The sequence below is a fragment of the Eutrigla gurnardus genome (genome assembly GCF_963514095.1).
Source record: "Eutrigla gurnardus genome assembly, chromosome: 22".
NCBI classification, from domain to species: domain Eukaryota; kingdom Metazoa; phylum Chordata; class Actinopteri; order Perciformes; family Triglidae; genus Eutrigla; species Eutrigla gurnardus.
Genome location: NC_139933.1, coordinates 2,611,760 through 2,630,373, shown reverse-complemented (window position 1 = coordinate 2,630,373; position 18,614 = coordinate 2,611,760). Strand labels below are relative to the sequence as shown.

General features: G+C 48.1%; 2 protein-coding genes across 13 annotated transcripts in view; one reads left to right on the top strand and one right to left on the bottom strand.

Annotated features, from left to right (window-relative positions):
• The window catches only part of LOC311033201 (rho GTPase-activating protein 23-like), a 39,206-nt gene extending 26,741 nt beyond the window's left edge, over positions 1–12,465 (top strand). For 3 of the 12 annotated variants that reach the window (XM_084040462.1, XM_084040460.1, XM_084040452.1), the window contains exons 2-24: positions 493–684; positions 1,791–1,821; positions 2,093–2,191; positions 2,552–2,630; positions 2,717–2,777; positions 3,367–4,804; positions 5,651–5,809; positions 6,154–6,262; positions 6,371–6,410; positions 6,501–6,638; positions 6,943–7,251; positions 7,333–7,394; positions 7,525–7,631; positions 7,956–8,068; positions 8,165–8,317; positions 8,545–8,623; positions 8,876–8,949; positions 9,030–9,119; positions 9,195–9,320; positions 9,409–9,453; positions 9,788–9,881; positions 10,785–10,816; positions 10,901–12,465. In XM_084040462.1, the coding sequence (XP_083896588.1) occupies positions 493–684; positions 1,791–1,821; positions 2,093–2,191; positions 2,552–2,630; positions 2,717–2,777; positions 3,367–4,804; positions 5,651–5,809; positions 6,154–6,262; positions 6,371–6,410; positions 6,501–6,638; positions 6,943–7,251; positions 7,333–7,394; positions 7,525–7,631; positions 7,956–8,068; positions 8,165–8,317; positions 8,545–8,623; positions 8,876–8,949; positions 9,030–9,119; positions 9,195–9,320; positions 9,409–9,453; positions 9,788–9,881; positions 10,785–10,816; positions 10,901–11,854 (4,584 nt within the window). In that variant the 3' untranslated portion in view covers positions 11,855–12,465. Of the gene's footprint in view, positions 1–492; positions 685–1,790; positions 1,822–2,092; positions 2,192–2,551; positions 2,631–2,716; positions 2,778–3,366; positions 4,805–5,650; positions 5,810–6,153; positions 6,263–6,370; positions 6,411–6,500; positions 6,639–6,942; positions 7,252–7,332; positions 7,395–7,524; positions 7,632–7,955; positions 8,069–8,164; positions 8,318–8,544; positions 8,624–8,875; positions 8,950–9,029; positions 9,120–9,194; positions 9,321–9,408; positions 9,454–9,787; positions 9,910–9,952; positions 10,075–10,441; positions 10,467–10,784; positions 10,817–10,900 lie in introns of those variants that run through there. The other 9 variants (XM_084040461.1, XM_084040456.1, XM_084040453.1 and 6 more) reach the window with 8 other exon arrangements.
• A 1,099-nt stretch (positions 12,466–13,564) lies between these two features.
• acbd4 (acyl-CoA binding domain containing 4) lies at positions 13,565–17,624 on the bottom strand. The gene is made up of 10 exons (XM_084040486.1): positions 17,502–17,624; positions 17,207–17,327; positions 16,611–16,695; positions 16,280–16,400; positions 15,893–16,033; positions 15,713–15,810; positions 15,419–15,629; positions 15,090–15,304; positions 14,235–14,288; positions 13,565–14,140 (listed from the first exon to the last, which is right to left on the bottom strand). The coding sequence occupies exons 1-10, from the start codon at positions 17,590–17,592 to the stop codon at positions 14,012–14,014; spliced, it is 1,266 nt and encodes a 421-aa protein (XP_083896612.1). The 5' UTR covers positions 17,593–17,624; the 3' UTR covers positions 13,565–14,011.
• Between the last annotated feature and the right edge of the window lie 990 nt (positions 17,625–18,614).

Sequence of the window (18,614 nt, the reverse complement as noted above, 5' to 3'; positions counted from 1 at the left end):
GTTTAACGCCCCACTTGAACGATCAAGATCATTGTTACGTAGATAAGTCAGTTTCCAGGCGTTAATCAAGGTCAGACATGATGGATCTGATGCCTTCAGACGTATCAGTTTCCAGATCAGTGTTTGAGCTCTAATCACGATCGTATATTAATAGACAGCATATATTTTTAACTCTTCCATTGTTGGAGCTGGAGGTAATAAATGTGATTGTAGGTGGGGTTGTTGTTGGAAATGGAGCTTCCTCTGCAGAGAGAGGAAGTCTCTGTGACATTCCTGGCATTGGTTTGATTCAGCGCTGCTCAGATCTGGGCAGAGCTCGGTGAATGAACCTCATCCACCCGCACGGCGTTCCACACGGCGTTCCACACGGCGTTCCACTTCTCCTCGGAAGATTCGCATGGTGAACTTTTGTCAAGTGTTTCGTTTTGGACGCCGAACGCGTTGTTGTTGTTGTTGTTCTGAACATTTGTTCCGTCCTCATCTTCTCCATAGGCTAAAGGACGGAGAGATGGCATGGTGTCGTCCAATGAGAACCGGCGCCGGCCGCTGTCGTCGGGTGAGGTGGAGGGCGTGTCCTGGCAGGGACCACGGACCATTTTCGTCCCGAAGAACTCGCAGGGATTCGGCTTCACTCTGCGCCACTTCATCGTCTACCCGCCGGAGTCGTCCCACCACAGCCTCAAGGTGAGCGGCACCCTCTCTTCATGTGTTCACAACTCCATGTGGAATAATAGTTTGTGTTGATCATTTATATCATTTAAGCTGATTATTTTATTACTCATACAAGCCCAACTAGGGATTTGAAAGCTAGCAATAGCTATAAACTCTCTGTATTGAACTATGTCAACCGTATCTTCCCTATTTAAATAAAATTCTATTCTATTATTTTCACTGACTGTAAAATCTGCATCCTCTGGACCACAAGAACATAAGACAGTAGCCGTGTTTAGAGAGATTTAAAGAGACCTGTCGTTGTTTAATATCAATATTTACCTTTACACCCACTTTAACAGGGTGTCTGTGGGCTGTGTTTATATCCCACATATGGAAAAGTTATTATTGTTTGCACATTCAAGGTGCATTAACCACGTAAGTCATTCTGGCCCACAGCCTTCAGCTGCAAACACTCATGGGTCCTGTAGTCCAGTAGTGCGGTGACGTCCTGCTGGTCTGGAGAGGGCTCGGTGTTGTGGACCCTCAGTCCGTGTGCAGAGCCCCTATTGTGTGTCCAGGTCAGGAATGAGCTAACTCAGCGAGGCATCAAAGCCTCCAGATAGACCCGGCCAGCCAGCAGACCTGCCAATCAGACAGACAGGCAGACAGACAGACAGACAGACAGAACCATATGACAGTCAATCAGTCAGTCAGCAAACTGCCCAGTCAGCTGGACTCAGTCAGACCTGGACTGGGAGGCGTGGGGTTGAATCAGGTGTCACCCTCTGATTCTGAGAAGTGAAGCCAACGCTGAAGTGCCTTAAACTTGTATTCTCTCTGCTGACCATCAGGAGGCGACTCCTCTGGTTGTAGAAAGGAGTCTTGATTGTATGGTTAGCTACTGAGATGACTTGTTCATCAGATCCACCCGTCGCTCCTCCACAGTCCAAATATGGTCACTTCCTTCACTGGTTCCGAGATGGCAAAGGCCAAAATGCCGAACGTGTGGCTTCAGAACCGTAGTCCCCACACCGATGCCTACGTAAACTTCTTCTATACAGTCTATGGGTTGACTTGGAGCGGAGCAGCGCCTCCCTGTGGTCCTCCTCGCCTCTAACTCTGTGTTTCTCCCACAGGATGAAGAGAATGGAAATGCAACTGGAAAGGGTGAGTGTTTCTTCTGGCGTTACCAGTGTTTCCCAGTGTTTTGGAAGTCTGATAAATCAGGGTCTCTACGGGCCTCTGAGACTCATTAGGATCTCATTGTATCTATTGTGTTTTTATAATGCACGACCCGATCCGGATGTGTGGGGGCGGCACTTTATGTTTCCATGTGGAGGTGGAGCTGATTCAACTTTGTGGGTTTTTTGCTGATATTTTCAAGTGCAGGAAATGTTATGTGTGGAGCCCTAATCTGTATTGTGTTTGTCTTTTAAAGCAGGTGGTCAGCACTCGGTGCGTTTGGAGCCGATGGACACCATCTTTGTGAAGAGCGTCAAAGATAGCGGCCCCGCGCAACAAGCTGGACTGTGTACAGGTAGACGATGTAAAGACGTACGATGGAAAAACTGTAAAACTAGGAGCCATAAACAGCTGACAGGGCGTCCCGAAAGGATGTCCCACACTGGACCGAACGTCCTGTGCTGGAAAACGTCCGGTACAAATACATGAACTGTTACACCCTTTAGCAAATATAGGTAAAGGTGGACCAAGCTCTCTTCTAAACGAGCATCCATGTAGTCGTCGTCTTCCTCTCAGCCAAGCAGCTAGATATGCAGGTGGTTTAGCACAAGAAAAATACAGAAATGTAAATTTTTTATTCTATGAAAAGCATGATTACTTCTACAGCCAAACCCCATCATTCAACACATGTTTATTCTGATATGTGTGTCACCAGGGGACCGGCTGGTGAAGGTGAATGGGGAGAGCATTCTGGGGAAAACCTACTCTCAGGTGATCACACTCATCCAGAACAGGTGGGTGACGGGCTGTTTGGTGTACAGTACGGCTCATTTCTATGTCCGAGCTGTGATTCATTGGTATATTGTGATCTCTGCTGTAGTGAAAACATTCTGGAGCTCTCCATCATGCCCAAAGACGAGGACGTGTTGCAGTTGGTAAGTGTGAGTATAATCTTTCTTCTATTTTCTCTTCTTCCCTTATTTCGTTAGTGCAGACGGGTTTATGAGAACGCATGAACAGAAACGTTTCTATTGTTATTATCAGAACAACATATGGAAATACAGGGAAGTGGGAAATAAAATGAATCAGTGCAGGATAGAATAATGTCCTTTATTGAATATCAAAAACACAGAAAATGTATTTATTGTTTATTTATGCTGGGATACTTTTTATGATTTATGATAACCTTATTTAAAATAGTTTATTTTTCATTTAAAATGTCTCTTTACTAAATGTAAAGTAATTCCAGCATGTTTTAGATACTTATTTCAGAGTTTTATGAATATTTTGATGATTATCACGATAATATTGTGTATCACCCCACGCCTATTGTGTATTGAAATAGGAATAAATAATAAAGAAGGAATACATTTGCAGTAATAAAAGGTCCCAGAGTTGGTTGTATAATCAGATATTATTATTATATTGCTGCATGGTGCGTCTGCCTCAGTCTGCCCTCTAGCTGTCCCCTCCATCTTTCCTGCTTCCTGTCATGTTTCATGTTTTGTGTCCTCGGCCTCTCGTCCTCAGGCGTACTCCCAGGATGCCTACCTGAAGGGCAACGAGCCGTACGCCGGCGTGGCCCAGAACCTCCCGGTGCCGCCGCCTCTCTGTTACCCTTCCACCAAACCCGGCTCCGCCGCCCCCCACAGCCCTCTGGACAACTGGCAGTGCCGGCCCGGCCCCGCCGTCTCTCCACTGGACAACCGCCCCCCCGCTGCTTCTCCCGCCACCCCCGGCAGGCCCGGGGGTCCCGAGGAGTCCAGTGGCCATTTCCCCCTTCCAGGGCGGCACCGAGTCCGCTCATCTTCGGCCATCGGTGCGCTGGACTTCCACTTCGCTAACCACAACGCTGCCATCGCCTCCGCTACTCTGCCTCCGCCGCGGAAGAGCAGCCTGCCGGCGTCTTCCCGCAGTCACGCCGACACCCTCTGCCACCAGGCCCTGTCGGACTGGTACTACAGCCAGGCGGAGGCTGCAGAGAGCATGTCGCCCCGCCACCGCAGCATATCTCAGGACTGTTTGCCGGAGCTGGGTCTGGGCTCGGCCCTCAGCCCCGGAGCTACGCTGACCTCCTTGACCTCTGCGGAGAAACGCAGGAGAGAGACGCTGCTGAGCCACCACCAGGCGGCGGCTGCTTCCCACGAATCCTATTGGCTGGGCAGCTGGGCTGGCGTATCGGGACCCGGGAGCAGGTCGTGCTCGGAGAGCCTCCTGGCGGCCTACGCCGAGTACGAGCATAACTACGGGCGCTCCGTGGAAACGCTGGCGCAGGCCTCTGCACTGGTGTCGCCGCGCTACGAGCAACCGTCACACATCGGCCCCCCGACGGTCAAACTCAGAGAACACAAGGACCAGAGAGTCTCAGCAGGGCATCAGCACAAAACCCCAGTGACGTCCCCCGTCACAGCCCCCTCAGCAGCGCCTCCTAGTGGCAGGCAGTCAGGTCAGCAGGTAGCTGAACCCCAAACAAGGCGGGTGAAGGAGGAAGAGCTGGTGGGCTACAAAAGCTACAGCCCTTCTTTCTCCCGCAAAAAGGGCCACCTCCTCAAGCAGGCCCACTCCTTCCGAGAGCCCGGCTACAGCGGCCCGCATCTCAACTGGAGCCCCGGCAGCAGGAGCAGCTCTGCAGACGGCGAGGGCGGGGCTGCACCCAGGCCCAAGTCCACCCCGGCCCTGTCTGCGGCCGAGGAGGACAGGGTCCGGCTGGGTGGGGAGGACAGAGAGGTCGTCTCCCCCGTCTGCCTGAATCAGGAGGTGGTGCTGAGGCAGAAGCCGCCTCCCGGCCACCGAACCCCGGGTCAGGCCCTCCGACATCCCCACTACACCACACGGGTGGAGTCACCCGAGCCTCCTGCTGTGGAAATTACACCAGGGACCCCGTCTCCGGTCTCTGGGGGACACCACAGGGCTAATGGTAGCCTGGCACAGCATGCATTCAACTCCCTGTCCTCTATTCCCTTCATAGGTTAGTGACCTTTTCTCTGCAGCAACAGAAGATATCAGACTAAATGTACCTCAAAAATCATATTAATTTACATTATTTGTCTTTCTCACGGTTATAAACGACCTCATTGATGAGAACAGACACCTTTTGTATATTAGAAACCGTTATTATGTTGTCTGTTGCTACAGAGCTCTTCAATATATTTCACTATAAATATATGTGAGGCTTTTGTCGTACGTGTTTCCATCCCTGTCTACATTTGTGTGTGTCGGTGTGTGTCCTATACCTGTATTATATGTTTAAATCTGTGTGTTTTTGATGTTTCTACGTCCAGTGTGTGTGTTCTCCAACATTTCTCAGAAACAGAGCGGCTCTGGAGTCAGAAATAATTAATAATGATGATGATGAGGTCAAAACTGAAAGTCAGCTTTTCATATTCGTGGCTTTGACTCTCATAAATGATCTGTTCATTTTAATATTTGAAAGCAAGACAATGTGACTTATGAAAGGACTTAATAATATAATATACAAATATAAATAAATATAAATTTATGTCACATTTTATTAATTAATTAGTTAATACATGTTTTTAAGGATTCATTTATTTATGTATTTAATATTTTGGCAGGTTCCTTCCTTCATACTGTCCACAGTGTAAACACTCGATTTGATTGGCTCAGTTGTTTGAAGTGACATTCACTGGAAACGTGCAGCTTTAATATTCCATCCTGTATTTCTCGTCAGATAGCTAACGTGTAAATACCTCCGTCAGAGTTTGTTTCTGCCTCCAGAGTCGGAGCGTCTCGTCCCGTCACTGTCTTTAACCATTTCTCGTCCCTGTCGCCCGCCTGTGATGATGACTTGCAGATGATCCCACCAGTCCTAGCATTGACCTACAGGCCTGCTATGTGCCAGCCTGCTCTGTTGTGTCCAGTTCCTCCACTGTGGCCAACCTCACTTCCACCTCTGTCTCCCTCACCCTCTCCTCCGTCTCCCCCTTTGTCCGACTTCGTTCTGCAAACTGCAGTGAGTCTCACTCAGCCACGCCAAATACTGAACGGCTTCATATATACACACATATATATATATATATATATATATATATATATATATATGGTATATTTGTCTAGCCTCAGACTCATTTTAAAGGAGCACAATGACATTTATGAGTGAAGACTTTTAAGGGAGGGGAAGGGAGTACCCAAAACTAGGAACTTAAACTGTCATGGTATTCCTTTAATATTGAGTGTGTTTAACCCAACAAGTCACTCATCCTCATTTCACGTGTCTCGACCATACATTGTGTATTCTGTCTTTGCCCCGCCCCTCCCTCCTCGTTTCCCCTCTCTGACTCTCTCTTCTCTCTTCAGGAAGTATTAAAAGTCGCCGCTCCTCTTACTTGTTGGCCATCACCACGGAGAGATCCAAGTCCTGTGATGAAGGTCTCAACACCTTCAGGGAGGAAGGCCGCGTCTTCTCGTAAGAACTCAGGGGACACTTTTATTAAATACGGGTCCATCTGGTCCTGATCCCCCATCGTCCACACAAAGACGCTGTTCTGTAACTTCTGTGCTTTCTGTTCCACAGAAAACTACCAAAAAGGGTCAAGAGCTTTTTCACTGATGGGGTGAGTGTTTACTGAGCATGTTCTTTATATGTTTATGTGGCATTCATTCACTAAAATAACACATTTATACTCCTAATCTGTGTGTTTTAGTCTCTGGAGAGCCTGAGAGCTCAGGAGGAGGCCCGGTCCAAACGCCACTCCACCTCCGAACTGGGAACCATCACCTTCAGTGACGTTCGCAAGGAGGGCTGGCTGCATTACAAGCAGATCCTCACAGAGAAGGGAAAGGTACCGAGCCTGCTTTTCTACTGAAGAACAATCAGAACAGCAGCAGATTAGACTTAATTATTAATTCATTTTTAATTTATTCTTATTTAAATTATTTAAATTTTTGGGGAGGGGGTGGGGTACCAGGAGTAGTAGAGGGAGGAGGATTCAACCCTGCAACATTATATGAAACATACATTTGATGGCTACTGACGTAATATCCTGTTAACTCAGTGTTAAAGGTGTAATGTCATAGTTGCTAAGCAACAAAGGGACATCCGATTCTCTCTGTTTACGTCCTGTTTTTTCTATTTCCTCGTCGTAGAAGGTCGGCGGCGGCATGCGGCCGTGGAAGCGCGTCTTCTCCGTGCTCCGATCCCATTCGCTCTTCCTCTACAAAGACAAGCGAGAGGCGGTTCTCCACGGAGCGGGGGCGGGGCCGGGCCAAGACGAGCAACCGCCAATCAGCATCCGCGGCTGCCTCATCGACATCGCCTACAGCGAGACCAAGCGGAAGCACACGCTGAGGCTGACCACGCAGGACTTCTGCGAGTACCTGCTGCAGGCCGAGGACCGGGACGACATGCTGGCCTGGATCCGGGTCATCAGAGAGAACAGCAAGACCGACAACGAGGTCCGAGCCTCAAACCCGCCATCACTTGGGAGTTTCCATACAAACACACACATTCGTAAACTCTGTTTCTTGATTTCCTAGGAGATTGGTTTCTCAAGACAAGCTCTCATCAACAAGAAGCTGAACGACTACAGAAAACACAGGTAAACTTTATATTCAGTCAACTGTCCTTTATGTAATTAGGAGTCATTGTAGATGTTATGACCTGAAAGAACCTCTTATTTACCTCTAATCTCAATTTATTTTATTTTCCCCTCTTTTATTTTGGTGCAGTCTGACAGGAAGTAAGCCAGACTCGTCTCCCAGAGCCCATCGGATGATGCCTCCCTTCCTCCTGGCGAAGACTGACAACACCTCGGTGAACCGAGCCTCCAGGACCGGTGGGTACAGACGGGACCCGGGCCTGTCTGTCTCTCTGTCTGTCTGTCTGTCTGCCTGTCTGTCTGTCTCTAAACTAGCCTGAATTATCTCAACAGCTATTTTTAAGGATCGCCGTGAGATTTTATACAGACGGTCCTGAAACACAGAGGAAGAACTTTATTTTCTTAATTTTCCATGTGGATATAAATACCAAATTTAAATGTGGATCTGTGTGTGTGTGTGTGTGTGTGTGTGTGTGTGTGTGTGTGTGTGTGTGTGTGTGTGTGTGTGTGTGTGTGTGTGTGTGTGTGTGTGTGTGTGTGTGTGTGTGTGTGTGTGTCCAGATGACAACAAGGCGCTGTGGGGCATCAACATCATGAAGAAGTCCAAGAAGTCGGGAAGTCCGAAGGCTTTCGGTGTCCGACTGGAGGATTGTCAGCCTGCTGTCAACCACAAAGTAAAGCCTTCAGTGGTTTCATGACGGAGAACTTCACCAACGACGTGACTCATAGCATTAAACATCCCATTCTTCTTCCGTCTCCACGTGTTTCAGTTCGTCCCTCTGATCGTGGAGATGTGCTGCGGTGTGGTGGAGGAGACGGGGTTGGATTACACCGGGATCTACAGGGTGCCGGGGAACAACGCCATGGTGTCCAACCTGCAGGAGCATCTCAACAAGGGCATGGACATCAACACTGCTGAGGAGGTGGGCAGGAGACGGGGAGACCAGGCTTCCATACGGGACGCACCAGAAATGAGTCTTTTTAAATGTGCTGCAGGGATGAAGGCCAGGGAACAAAAACACTGACTCTTCTCCTGGTTTTAGGACTCATTCCAGTCTAAAACATGGAAACTGGAGTCACACCTCTTAGATTAGGGTTGTACCAAGAGTCATTTTTAGGTGATTTATTTTCATCCTTTCTGTCTCCACAGCGATGGCAGGACCTGAACGTAATCAGCAGCCTCCTCAAATCCTTCTTCCGAAAACTGCCCGAGCCGCTGTTTACCGACGGTGCGTCCACTCATTTATTATTATTATACACTCAAGCGTAGCATGAATCCTAGTGAACCTGTAGAGTGTAGTTAGTGGGGATGGTTTATCTAAAAACATCGATGGATAATGAATATTACATTTTTTTCTTTAAATGAAGATGGATATTTTTTTAAACCCTCATTTGCATTTATTTTTTGTGACTGAAGTCTGCTTTAAATTGGAAGGAAACACATTTATATTGTATGTTAGTGAAACTCTTTGTGTGTTCAGACAAATACAACGACTTCATCGATGCCAACCGGATAGGAGATGCCGAGGACAGACTGAAGACCATGAAGAAACTGGTACAGGACATAGATATAGACATATCTGCCGTTGTCTCTATTTTAATTTAAACATCTTCTTTAAATCCTCCGTCACCCAGCTCCACGACCTCCCCGATCACTACTATCACACCATGAAGTTCCTGGTGGGTCACCTCAAGAAGGTGGCGGATCACGCCGAGAAGAACAAGGTAACGTCTAACCGGCAGGAGGAGAAGGTGATTCACGGAGCCAGACGTGGTGATAACGTCGATCTAACTTCACAGATGGAGCCGAGGAACCTGGCTCTGGTGTTCGGTCCCACTCTGGTGAGGACGTCGGAGGACAACATGACCGACATGGTCACCCACATGCCGGACCGCTACAAGATCGTGGAGACCCTCATCCTGCACGTAAGGACCGACGGTGGCTTCCTCCAGTGCTGCAGCATGTGTTTTGTTTTACCGTCGGTGACTGTGTGTGTTTCTGTCACCTCAACAGCACGACTGGTTCTTCACCGACGCAGAGCTGGATAAGGAGGAGATGGTATGTTGGACCAAAGATTTAGATTTCTCTCTCTGTGTGTGGAAGAAAAACTCTTCAGTTCAGATGAGGTTTAAATATAAAAATCCTCTCTGACAAGAGGGAGGCAAATCGGAGAGTTTATACAGAGAACAAGGAGGAAGATGAGTGGATTTGCATTGATTCAATTCACGTCTCTTCTAAGAGGAAGAGACTTCCTGAGAAGATAAAGGTGTGGCTGCTCTCTCGGGCGGCTGGGTTTCCCTACACAATGTCACAACAGGGTCCATTCATCAGGTTGTAAATATTCCATCCTGATCTGTGTGGGTCTGGGTTGTGTGTTTGTGTGTTTGTGCAGGCCCCGGAGGACAAGCAGGAGACGCAGCCCGTCCCCAACATCGACCATCTGCTGTCCAACATCGGCCGGCCGGGCATGCCGGGGGAGGCATCAGGTGAGGAAGTCATGATCTAGAGACGCGCGTTCACCGCCAGACGAGACAAATCCACTTCAGCTGTTCATAAGTGTTAACAAAATGTACAAAACCATGAAGTAGACGGAGGAAATATCAAAAATTAAAAGCTATAAAACCTTCAAACACAAGACGATTCATCATCAGGACATATTAAAAATGAAAGTTCAACATACGAGCAGCACAAAGGATTAATAGTTAAGAATTGTTAAAAATGCAAAGATTGAGAAATGAAGTTTTTTTTAGCCTTAAAAAAATGTTGAAATGTAACATATTTAGTACATCCTCACTATATCACAATCTCCCACACTTTTGAACATCTGGAGAGACGAGCTGAAACCCTACATCGCTAGTTTACACTCAAAGATCACAGGGAAGGTTTTTAGTGGATCTCAGAGAAAAAGAGCTTTTCATGACGACTAACCACCGATCCCAAGCGTAACATCTAACCCAGTCTTTCCCGTTCCCCGTAGATCTCTGTACTCTCATGTTTCTGCCTGTAAAAACGACTCTTTCTAAACTTTCTGCACTCTTTTCTCCAGCTGAGACATGGGATCAGCCTCTTCGGTAGGACCAGGTCTTCCTCCTTGTGTGTTTGTGTTTCGTGTTTCCGTTGCTTTGATTCATTCACCCGCTCGTGTTTTTCTGTACGTCACTTTACGTTGGTTTCCCATCATCCCGCTGTCTGGCTGCTAGGGCTGTCATAGTTTTACTACTCGCTGATGGTTAAGATGAACTCCAGACATGTTTCTACATTAAGTCATTAAGACATTCTGTGCTTTCATGCATTTTAAAGATGAATGGCTGGAGTTGTGATGGATGTGTGTGCTGTGATTACATCACTCCTTACACTTCCTAAACACACACATCTCTCCCTTCTGATAGATTCCACCACCAGCGATTCTCTTAAGTCAAAGGTAAGAAAGAAATCCCTCCCTCGTCCTTTGATTCTGGATTCTGGAAGATGACGCATGGAATGACCTTTTATTTGACCCTTTCAGCTGTCGTCGCTCTCCAAGAAGGACCTGCATGCCAAGGACTTCCTGCCCAAGTCCATCATCTCCGCCGTGACCCGCAAACGTAAATGCCTCAGCGCCCACCTGCAGGACGGCGGCGCCGACGAGGACTCCGAACCCAAAACCAGCAACTACGGGGAAGGAGAGGGAGGGGGAGGGGAGGAGGAGGACGAGGATAGGGGGGAGGAAGAGGGAGTCAAGGGGGAGCACACCATTCCGAAAAAAGAAAAAAGGGATGAAAAGGTGAAAACCAGAGAGACCACGAAGGGAAAAGGTCCGTCGGCGGGAGAGGAAGAGGCCGGACAGGAAGTGGGGATCAGAACAGGAAATGGTGTGAAAGCTGTCCAGAAGGAGAGCGGGCGGAGAACGTCTTTACCAGGAAATGCAAACCGTTTCCTGTGCTCACACCATCAGGGCCACGCCACGTATCCAAGACCCCCAACCGTGTCTAGTCCTCCTTCCCACCTGAGGCCTCACAATCCGGCCAGAGGACACCCCCCAGTCCCTTTCTGGATCTGCCCCACCAGGCTTCCCAGCCTCTACCAGTCCTCCAGCTTCCACGGGACCCAGCAGCCAGACTGGAACCAGTCGGCGCCGGTCCGCTACAGAAAGACCAGAGCTGGGAGGACGAGGGCTATTTCCATGAATCTGGACCTGGAGCTGGGCCGGAGTGAGGACAGAGGGAGGAGAGGGGGGGAGGTGATCAGAGCCACCGAGGGAACAGCAGGTCAGCACGGATGTGTCGGAGTTCCACTGGGATCGATCGTAGGACCCGGGCCAGTTCAGCAAACGGAGCCCCTCCCTCGTCTCGCCCCCTCCTCGTCCTCTGGATGGATCGGGCAAACCTCCCCGGGATCTCACGCCGTGGTCCCGAGGAGATCGGCCCTGGGCCCCCGGGACAAGACGAGAGCGTGGCGGCGCCACACGGTGGTCGTTTAACGTACTAACGCAGCACAGAGTGCTTGACCTTTGCCCTCTGGATCCCCCGTGAGCCCGCTTCTAAAGCCTAAAGTGTCCGGTATGTTGCTTTAGTTCCCCCTCGGCTTTTTATTGGCACTGAAGTTCTGGTGAAGGATAATCTTTGACATTGTGTGCAGCTGCAGAGTTTCATTCCAAAATGAAAAAAAAAACTTAAATTAACATTCAAATTCAACTTTTCATCGTTAATCCTTAATTTAGAGAAATAACTGTAGATGTACTTATCCATGTCCTTATGTATTTTTAACAAGAACTCGGTCCTGGTTTTTAATGTCTCAGGAAAACCTCCTGTAGGATCCGTGAAATTTAACTTGTACGTTCACTGACATCTAGAAATCATCCCACTGCTCCAGAAACGACCAGAAAACCTTCCACTCTGATAAACAACGTGATTATAGCCTCTTACGGATTCTGAAAATTGGCACGTTTTACTGAGTGCTATTCTCGATGCGACCACTAGGTTGTGCCAAAGTAGGGATTTTCCCAGACCCTCCACATAGTGTCTTTACCCTTCATTTCTAATTTTGGAATGAAACCCTTCAATTGTAAACATTTAAAATGGGATCTTTTTTTTTTAAAGAAATGAGAGAAAGCCATATCAGACGTTGAACGTCACACCAGCAAAGACTTCAGCAGAGATCTTCATGGCAAACCCATCTTCATCCACTGGTTTTTAACCGACGATGTCTTTGACAAACATCACATATGCACACACACACACACACACACATACACACACACACACACTTTACTACAAGCTCTTCCAAAGCCTCCTGGGGATCTACAGGGAACGTCAATGATCCAAGGGAGACAAACTAAAAACTCATGGCCGTGATGCCAAAGCTTCTGTGGGATTAAAAAATAAACAGTGTGCATGGGGGGGGGGGGGGGGGGGGGGGGGGTCAGTGACGTATACAAATATGCAAATTCTTTAAAGTGTTCAGCACAAGCCTATCGTTGTTCCCTGTGTGGGCGTCGTATGTCGGGGGAAGTGTTTCAGGCAGCTATGCAGAAGTTATGCCAAAATTCATTTATTTTATTTTCTATTTTGGGTAATTGTACAAATGTATGCAGCCAAGAGAGAACCGAAGCACTTAGTGCAGTTCAGATGTCAGTGTTACTGAGAGGGTCGCCATGGGAGCGGTTACAAGTCGCGTTGAATAACCTCCTTAAATCCAAAACCACAGTCTTACCCGAGTGATGCTTTTGCATTTTCCTTTTTCCACATTTCCAGTATTTCTTTTGCTCCCGTTGAGTCTGAAAAAGACGGAAGCCGAACCAAACTGTGCCGCCGTCGTCCGACTCCATGTTTGTCTTAATCATCGTACACTCGGCCTGTCCTCCTCTACCTGTGCTCGTGTGCATGGACTCTATGTACGTGGGTGACTGTGCGTGGACCAATTTTGTAACAGTTGTACAAAGCCTTGTTAAGTTAACCTCTGTATATAATTATTATACATAATATATTAAATTATTTGTTTTTGGAAAAAGTGTGTTTGTGATTTTCTGAATTTTAAATGTAGGACCTTTGACTTTAAAAAATATCCTTTAAGTATCTTATATTTGTTATTACTTATATATATGTGACTTAATTTCACATTATGCTACAGCTGCAGTTTTAAAATTAAGACTCGACCAAACAACCTTCTATTCAATATAGATGTTTTTAATTCGAGCTCGTGGGTTACTATGGTTACTATAATACATGACTGTTTTCAAAAACAGATCTTCCATCGTTTTGACAGCAACAGTCTCAATTACAATAATTTACATTTCAGTGTATTTTATCATCCGAGTCACAGGAGACGAAAACAATCCGATGGTTGAAAATTAAATCAGTATCTCGGGCTCCCATCGTGTTCCTGCTGCCCACCAACGAAGCCAGCTGGTCCCACTAGAACCACGGAAATGAAGAGTCGTGTGCTATAGTGAGTGTTGTGGATCTGGGAGGTTCAGCAGGTTGGTCTCTCCGAGGCAGACAGACAGTCCACAAACGTCTCTCCCTCCCTTTCACAACGGAGGAGGACCGAGCTCTTCATCCGATCTGTCCTGCCGTTCAGATGAAACCTCTTGGGACTGCTGCAGGTCGAGGGGTTGAACGTCTTCGGCGGCGGCGGCTCACGGAGACGGGCGACTCCTCCGCTGGGCTTTCCTCAGCAGGTAGACCAGACCCTGAGCCACAAACGGCCACAGCAGGAAGACGACGACGGTCTGACCCGACATGTCCAACAGCCACCACCTCTCCTCCTGAGAGGGGAAACAAAGGAAACACCTCACTCCTTCTATCCGTTTGATTTAAAGTGTGTCATCACAGGAAGCGGAGACGCTGCTTCCTTCTTACCGGCTGTTTGGAGGCGGAACACTGTAGACACGGCCTCCACTCTGAACTCTGGGCCTGTTGAACACAAACACCAGGCAGGTTCAAGAGGACAGCTGTATTCTACATGAGTTCTTTGAGTCAGCTTTAAACATGCATTCTCTCTGCTGGCCAGCAGGGGGCGATTCCTCTCTGGTTGTAAGTGTGATTGCATGGAAGTTTCAGTTTATGGTCTCAATCTCTAGTTTCAAGTCTTCTTCAATCCAGCATGATGTTCATTTAGTACATTATGGTTCATTTAGAGTCCACCAGACCAGAAAGCAGGGGATGCTTTAGGGGGCGGGGTTACCTTGTGATTGACAGGTCACTTCCCTTTGACCCTAAACAGACCATAATGTACTAAATGAACATCATGCTGGACTGAAGAAGACTTGAAACTAGAGATTGAGACCATAAACTCATGTTTACAATGTTTACTGAGATAATACATCAAGAGAGAAGTAGGACCATTTTCTCATAGACTTCTATACAACCAGAGAGGAGTCGCCCCCTGGTGGCCAGCAGAGAGAAGTAGGACCATTTTCTCATAGACTTCTATACAACCAGAGAGGAGTCGCCCCCTGGTGGCCAGCTGGGAGAAGTAGGACCATTTTCTCATAGACTTCTATACAACCAGAGAGGAGTCGCCCCCTGATGGCCAGCAGAGAGAAGTAGGACCATTTTCTCATAGACTTCTATACAACCAGAGAGGAGTCGCCCCCTGGTGGCCAGCAGAGAGAAGTAGGACCATTTTCTCATAGACTTCTATACAACCAGAGAGGAGTCGCCCCCTGGTGGCCAGCAGAGAGATTGACAGTTTGAGGTCATCCTGGTGCTTACATGTGAGGCGGCGAGTCTCTCCACCACCTCCAGTCGGTCCATGACGCTCCTCATGTCCTCTCTGAGTCTCCGTAGGGCCAGGATGATCTGCTGCTGGAGCTGGGTGTCATGCAGCCTCTCGACCCCGCCCTCTGAACCGTCCCCTCCTCCTCGGCCGGCCCCTCCGCCGCCGCCGCCTGGCGCCCCCCACCGCGGGCTGCCCTGAGGAACGCCACCTGACGGATCGGTAACAGGTGATTAGAGCCGTTATCCAGCATCCAGCATAAACCGAAGATGCTATCGGTTTTTATTCATCCGTTCTTGAACACTTCTATTCTGCAGCAGCTTACGTTCTCTCCAGTTGTGGTGGGAGCCGTCCTGTCCGCTGTTTCCGGTCCTTCTGTTGGGACCCGGACCCTTCCCGTCCTCGGCCCCCTCCCCGCCTGCTCCCGCTCCCACCTGGCGGACCCCCATATGGCGGTCCAGCTGATGGCTCTCAGCGGGGGACGGCTCCGGGGAGGTGTGGCCGTTCTGAAAGCCGTTTGTCTTGACGACCGGAATCTGTAGAAAACGACAAATCGAGTCACGCGATTTCGTTAAAACTACGTGAAAAACACGTGTTGGGACGTCAGCGGGTCGTAAACCTTGAGGTTCCCGAGTTGCTCCACCGAGTCCACCGAGTCACAGAAGATCTCGCTCTCGGAGTCGCTGGTCAACACGAAACTCTCGCACACACCGGAGTCTGCAGGAGCACAAACATGAGGACTCAGATCTGTTCTAGACAGGAGGAGAGAGGCGGGAGTCCAGCTCCATCTGTTACATACGATTAGGGATGGAGGTCGTGGCGGGGTCGACAACAGACGGGTTCAGGTTCAGGTCCTGGTCTGGATGTGGATCCTCTAGGAGAGAAGAGTCTTCTTCGGGGCTTCTCTGCTCCATCTCCTCACGCTTCACCTCTTCTACACCTACAGGAACGACAAACGGTCTATGAGCAGGGAGTGGTGTGTTTTCAATATGCAATAAATATAATAGTACATGTTTCATTCTCTGTCTGTCTGTCTGTCTGCCTGCCTGCCTGTCTCTCTCTCTCTGTCTGTCTACACAGCAGTCAGCAGATGGTGGTGGCAGACTAATAATAATAAACTAATAAACTACGGGTGTCAGCGGTTTCATTCCGGTTAGGCAGCTCAGCCTCCAGGTTGACCTCTGACCTTCTCCGGGTGTGAGCAAAGAGTCCGGAGGTCGCGGCATGTCATCGATCACCAGGTAGAGAGGCTCGAAGTGGTGGAAGAGCGAGGCCGTCTTCTCGTTCACCGGCATGGTGTCGATGACCTGCAGAGTCAGAGAAACCTTCACGTCAATATCGCTCGTCTTCATCTGAACACGGAGCTGATTTTCATCTGAGAGCTAAAAGAAAAGCTGACTTAACATAAAATGTTAAGAGCAAAACATTGCATGATTTATTCATATTTTTTGCATCTTCAACCGACGCCACAACTTTTACAATCATGTCTAACGTAGATGGAAATATACGTTGTGTACCTCCTGTGCTACTTTCTTCATCTCGTCCACGTACTCGGCCATGGCGCCCTCGTTGCTCATCTCTCCCAGACGTCGCCACGCATCCCTAACGCGTACGAGAAAATCCATCAAACCACAACCTGCTCCGTCGACTCTCAAAATGAGACTGAGCTGCTCAACGTGGCATACAGCCAGGTATTTAAAGGGGTATTTTGTTGTTTTGAAGTGTGGTTGTGTGAAGTTTTCTCATCGTCAGAGTATTATTAGCTACAGTAGAGGTCGCTTGGAGAAACAAGAGCTGTTTTCCAACAGGAAAGTGAACTGAAATGCTCTTAAAAGCCACCAGACTCCACCATCAGAAGAACACCTGAACCTTCCCTCTAAAGGATTTGCACCTTCTTAATCTGTTGGAAGTAAACTGAGGTGACAGGATTTGTTAGCGACCGTCCCACAGAAAGTTCAAACCCTCCGTCGGCCTCGCTGTGAGGCCGTGTGTCGAATCAAGCTTCCCCCTAATCCAGACACTGATCCCGACTCCTTTAAACAACACAACCTTACAAAGTATACAAGCCACACACACACACACACACACAGAAAACACACACACAGAAACACACCATTTGTATCGACCCACTGGGTCCCAGAAGCCGGGTCTGGGTATCGTACAGGGTCCACACACCGCCTGCTTGTACAGACTGTAGAACCGCAGCATGACCTCATAGGACGGCTGGTAGGAACCTGCAAGACACACACACACACACACAGACACGCACACACACAAATGTAAGTTTGATTTGACTTTCTTGCTCTGTGTGTGTGTGTGTGTGTGTGTGCGTGTGTGCGTGTGTGTGTGTGTGTGTGTGTGTGTGTGTGTGTGTGTGTGTGTGTGTGTGTGTGTGTGTACGTACGTACCGTTTTTGGGGAGGTTATGGATGACATCCACAGCAGCCTGGAACCGTTTCTGGTGATCGACCACAGGCTCTGCCATGGCCAGGACTGGCATGACACTAGCGGGGTGAAGTAGCCGGAGGGACGAGGGGTCTGCTGGAGGAGGAGGTGGAGGAGGAGGAGGAGGAGGACGCGATCACAGGTGAAGTATGACTTTAGTTATATATATGTACGACGCTGCTGTATTAACGTCTCAGACACGTGACACCGCGTGCTACTACACATGTATATATACATATAAATATTAATACATGATAATAATACAGTAGTGAATGAGTTAGCCGAGCTAGCTCACGTAGCTTAGCTCCAGTAGTTAGCTTGTTAACTTACTCACCGGCACTATGACGCGGTTCGTGTGATCCGTGTCGGTGGTCCGGACTAAATACCGGGTCTTCCTTCGTTTACGGTGAACGGTCTGATTGTGAAAGCTGCCTCGGCGCCTCCCGTTTCTGAGCTGAGACGGACCGGGGACCAGCGGTCGGTCGGTCGGTCGGGGACAAGCCTACCGTCTCCGGGCGACTCGGGGCGAGTTTCTAAAGGCGACTTCCGCGTCACGTCACGTGACACGGGCTCTGTGACCACGCCCCATTTTGGACATTGAACGTGACCTCCCTCCTGAAAAAAATAAATATTAACTATCCTTCCAAAATAATTGCTGTTCACGGTATTTTCCCAATAATCAACAAAATGTTTAAAATGGGTCTTAAATATACTGAAATCTAAATATTTGTATTGCATCACAGATAAAACACTCTTTATTCAGTGAAAAACAATCAAATCATCGTTAATAAGATGTTCAGAAATCAAGGTCTTCCTGAATAAATAATATATAAATAAATAAATAAAACAAATATTATAGTTTTATTATTATTATAGTAGTGTTATTATTATTATTATTATTATTATTATTATTATTATTATTATTTGTTTTGTCTGTATATATATATATATATATACACACGCACACACACATTTTTATGCATAAATCATTGGCCCACTTCCAGCAGACAGTGTTGGGATCAGGTGTATTATTGTGAGTCAGACGGAGGTTTGGATGAAATGACAGCATCATCAGAC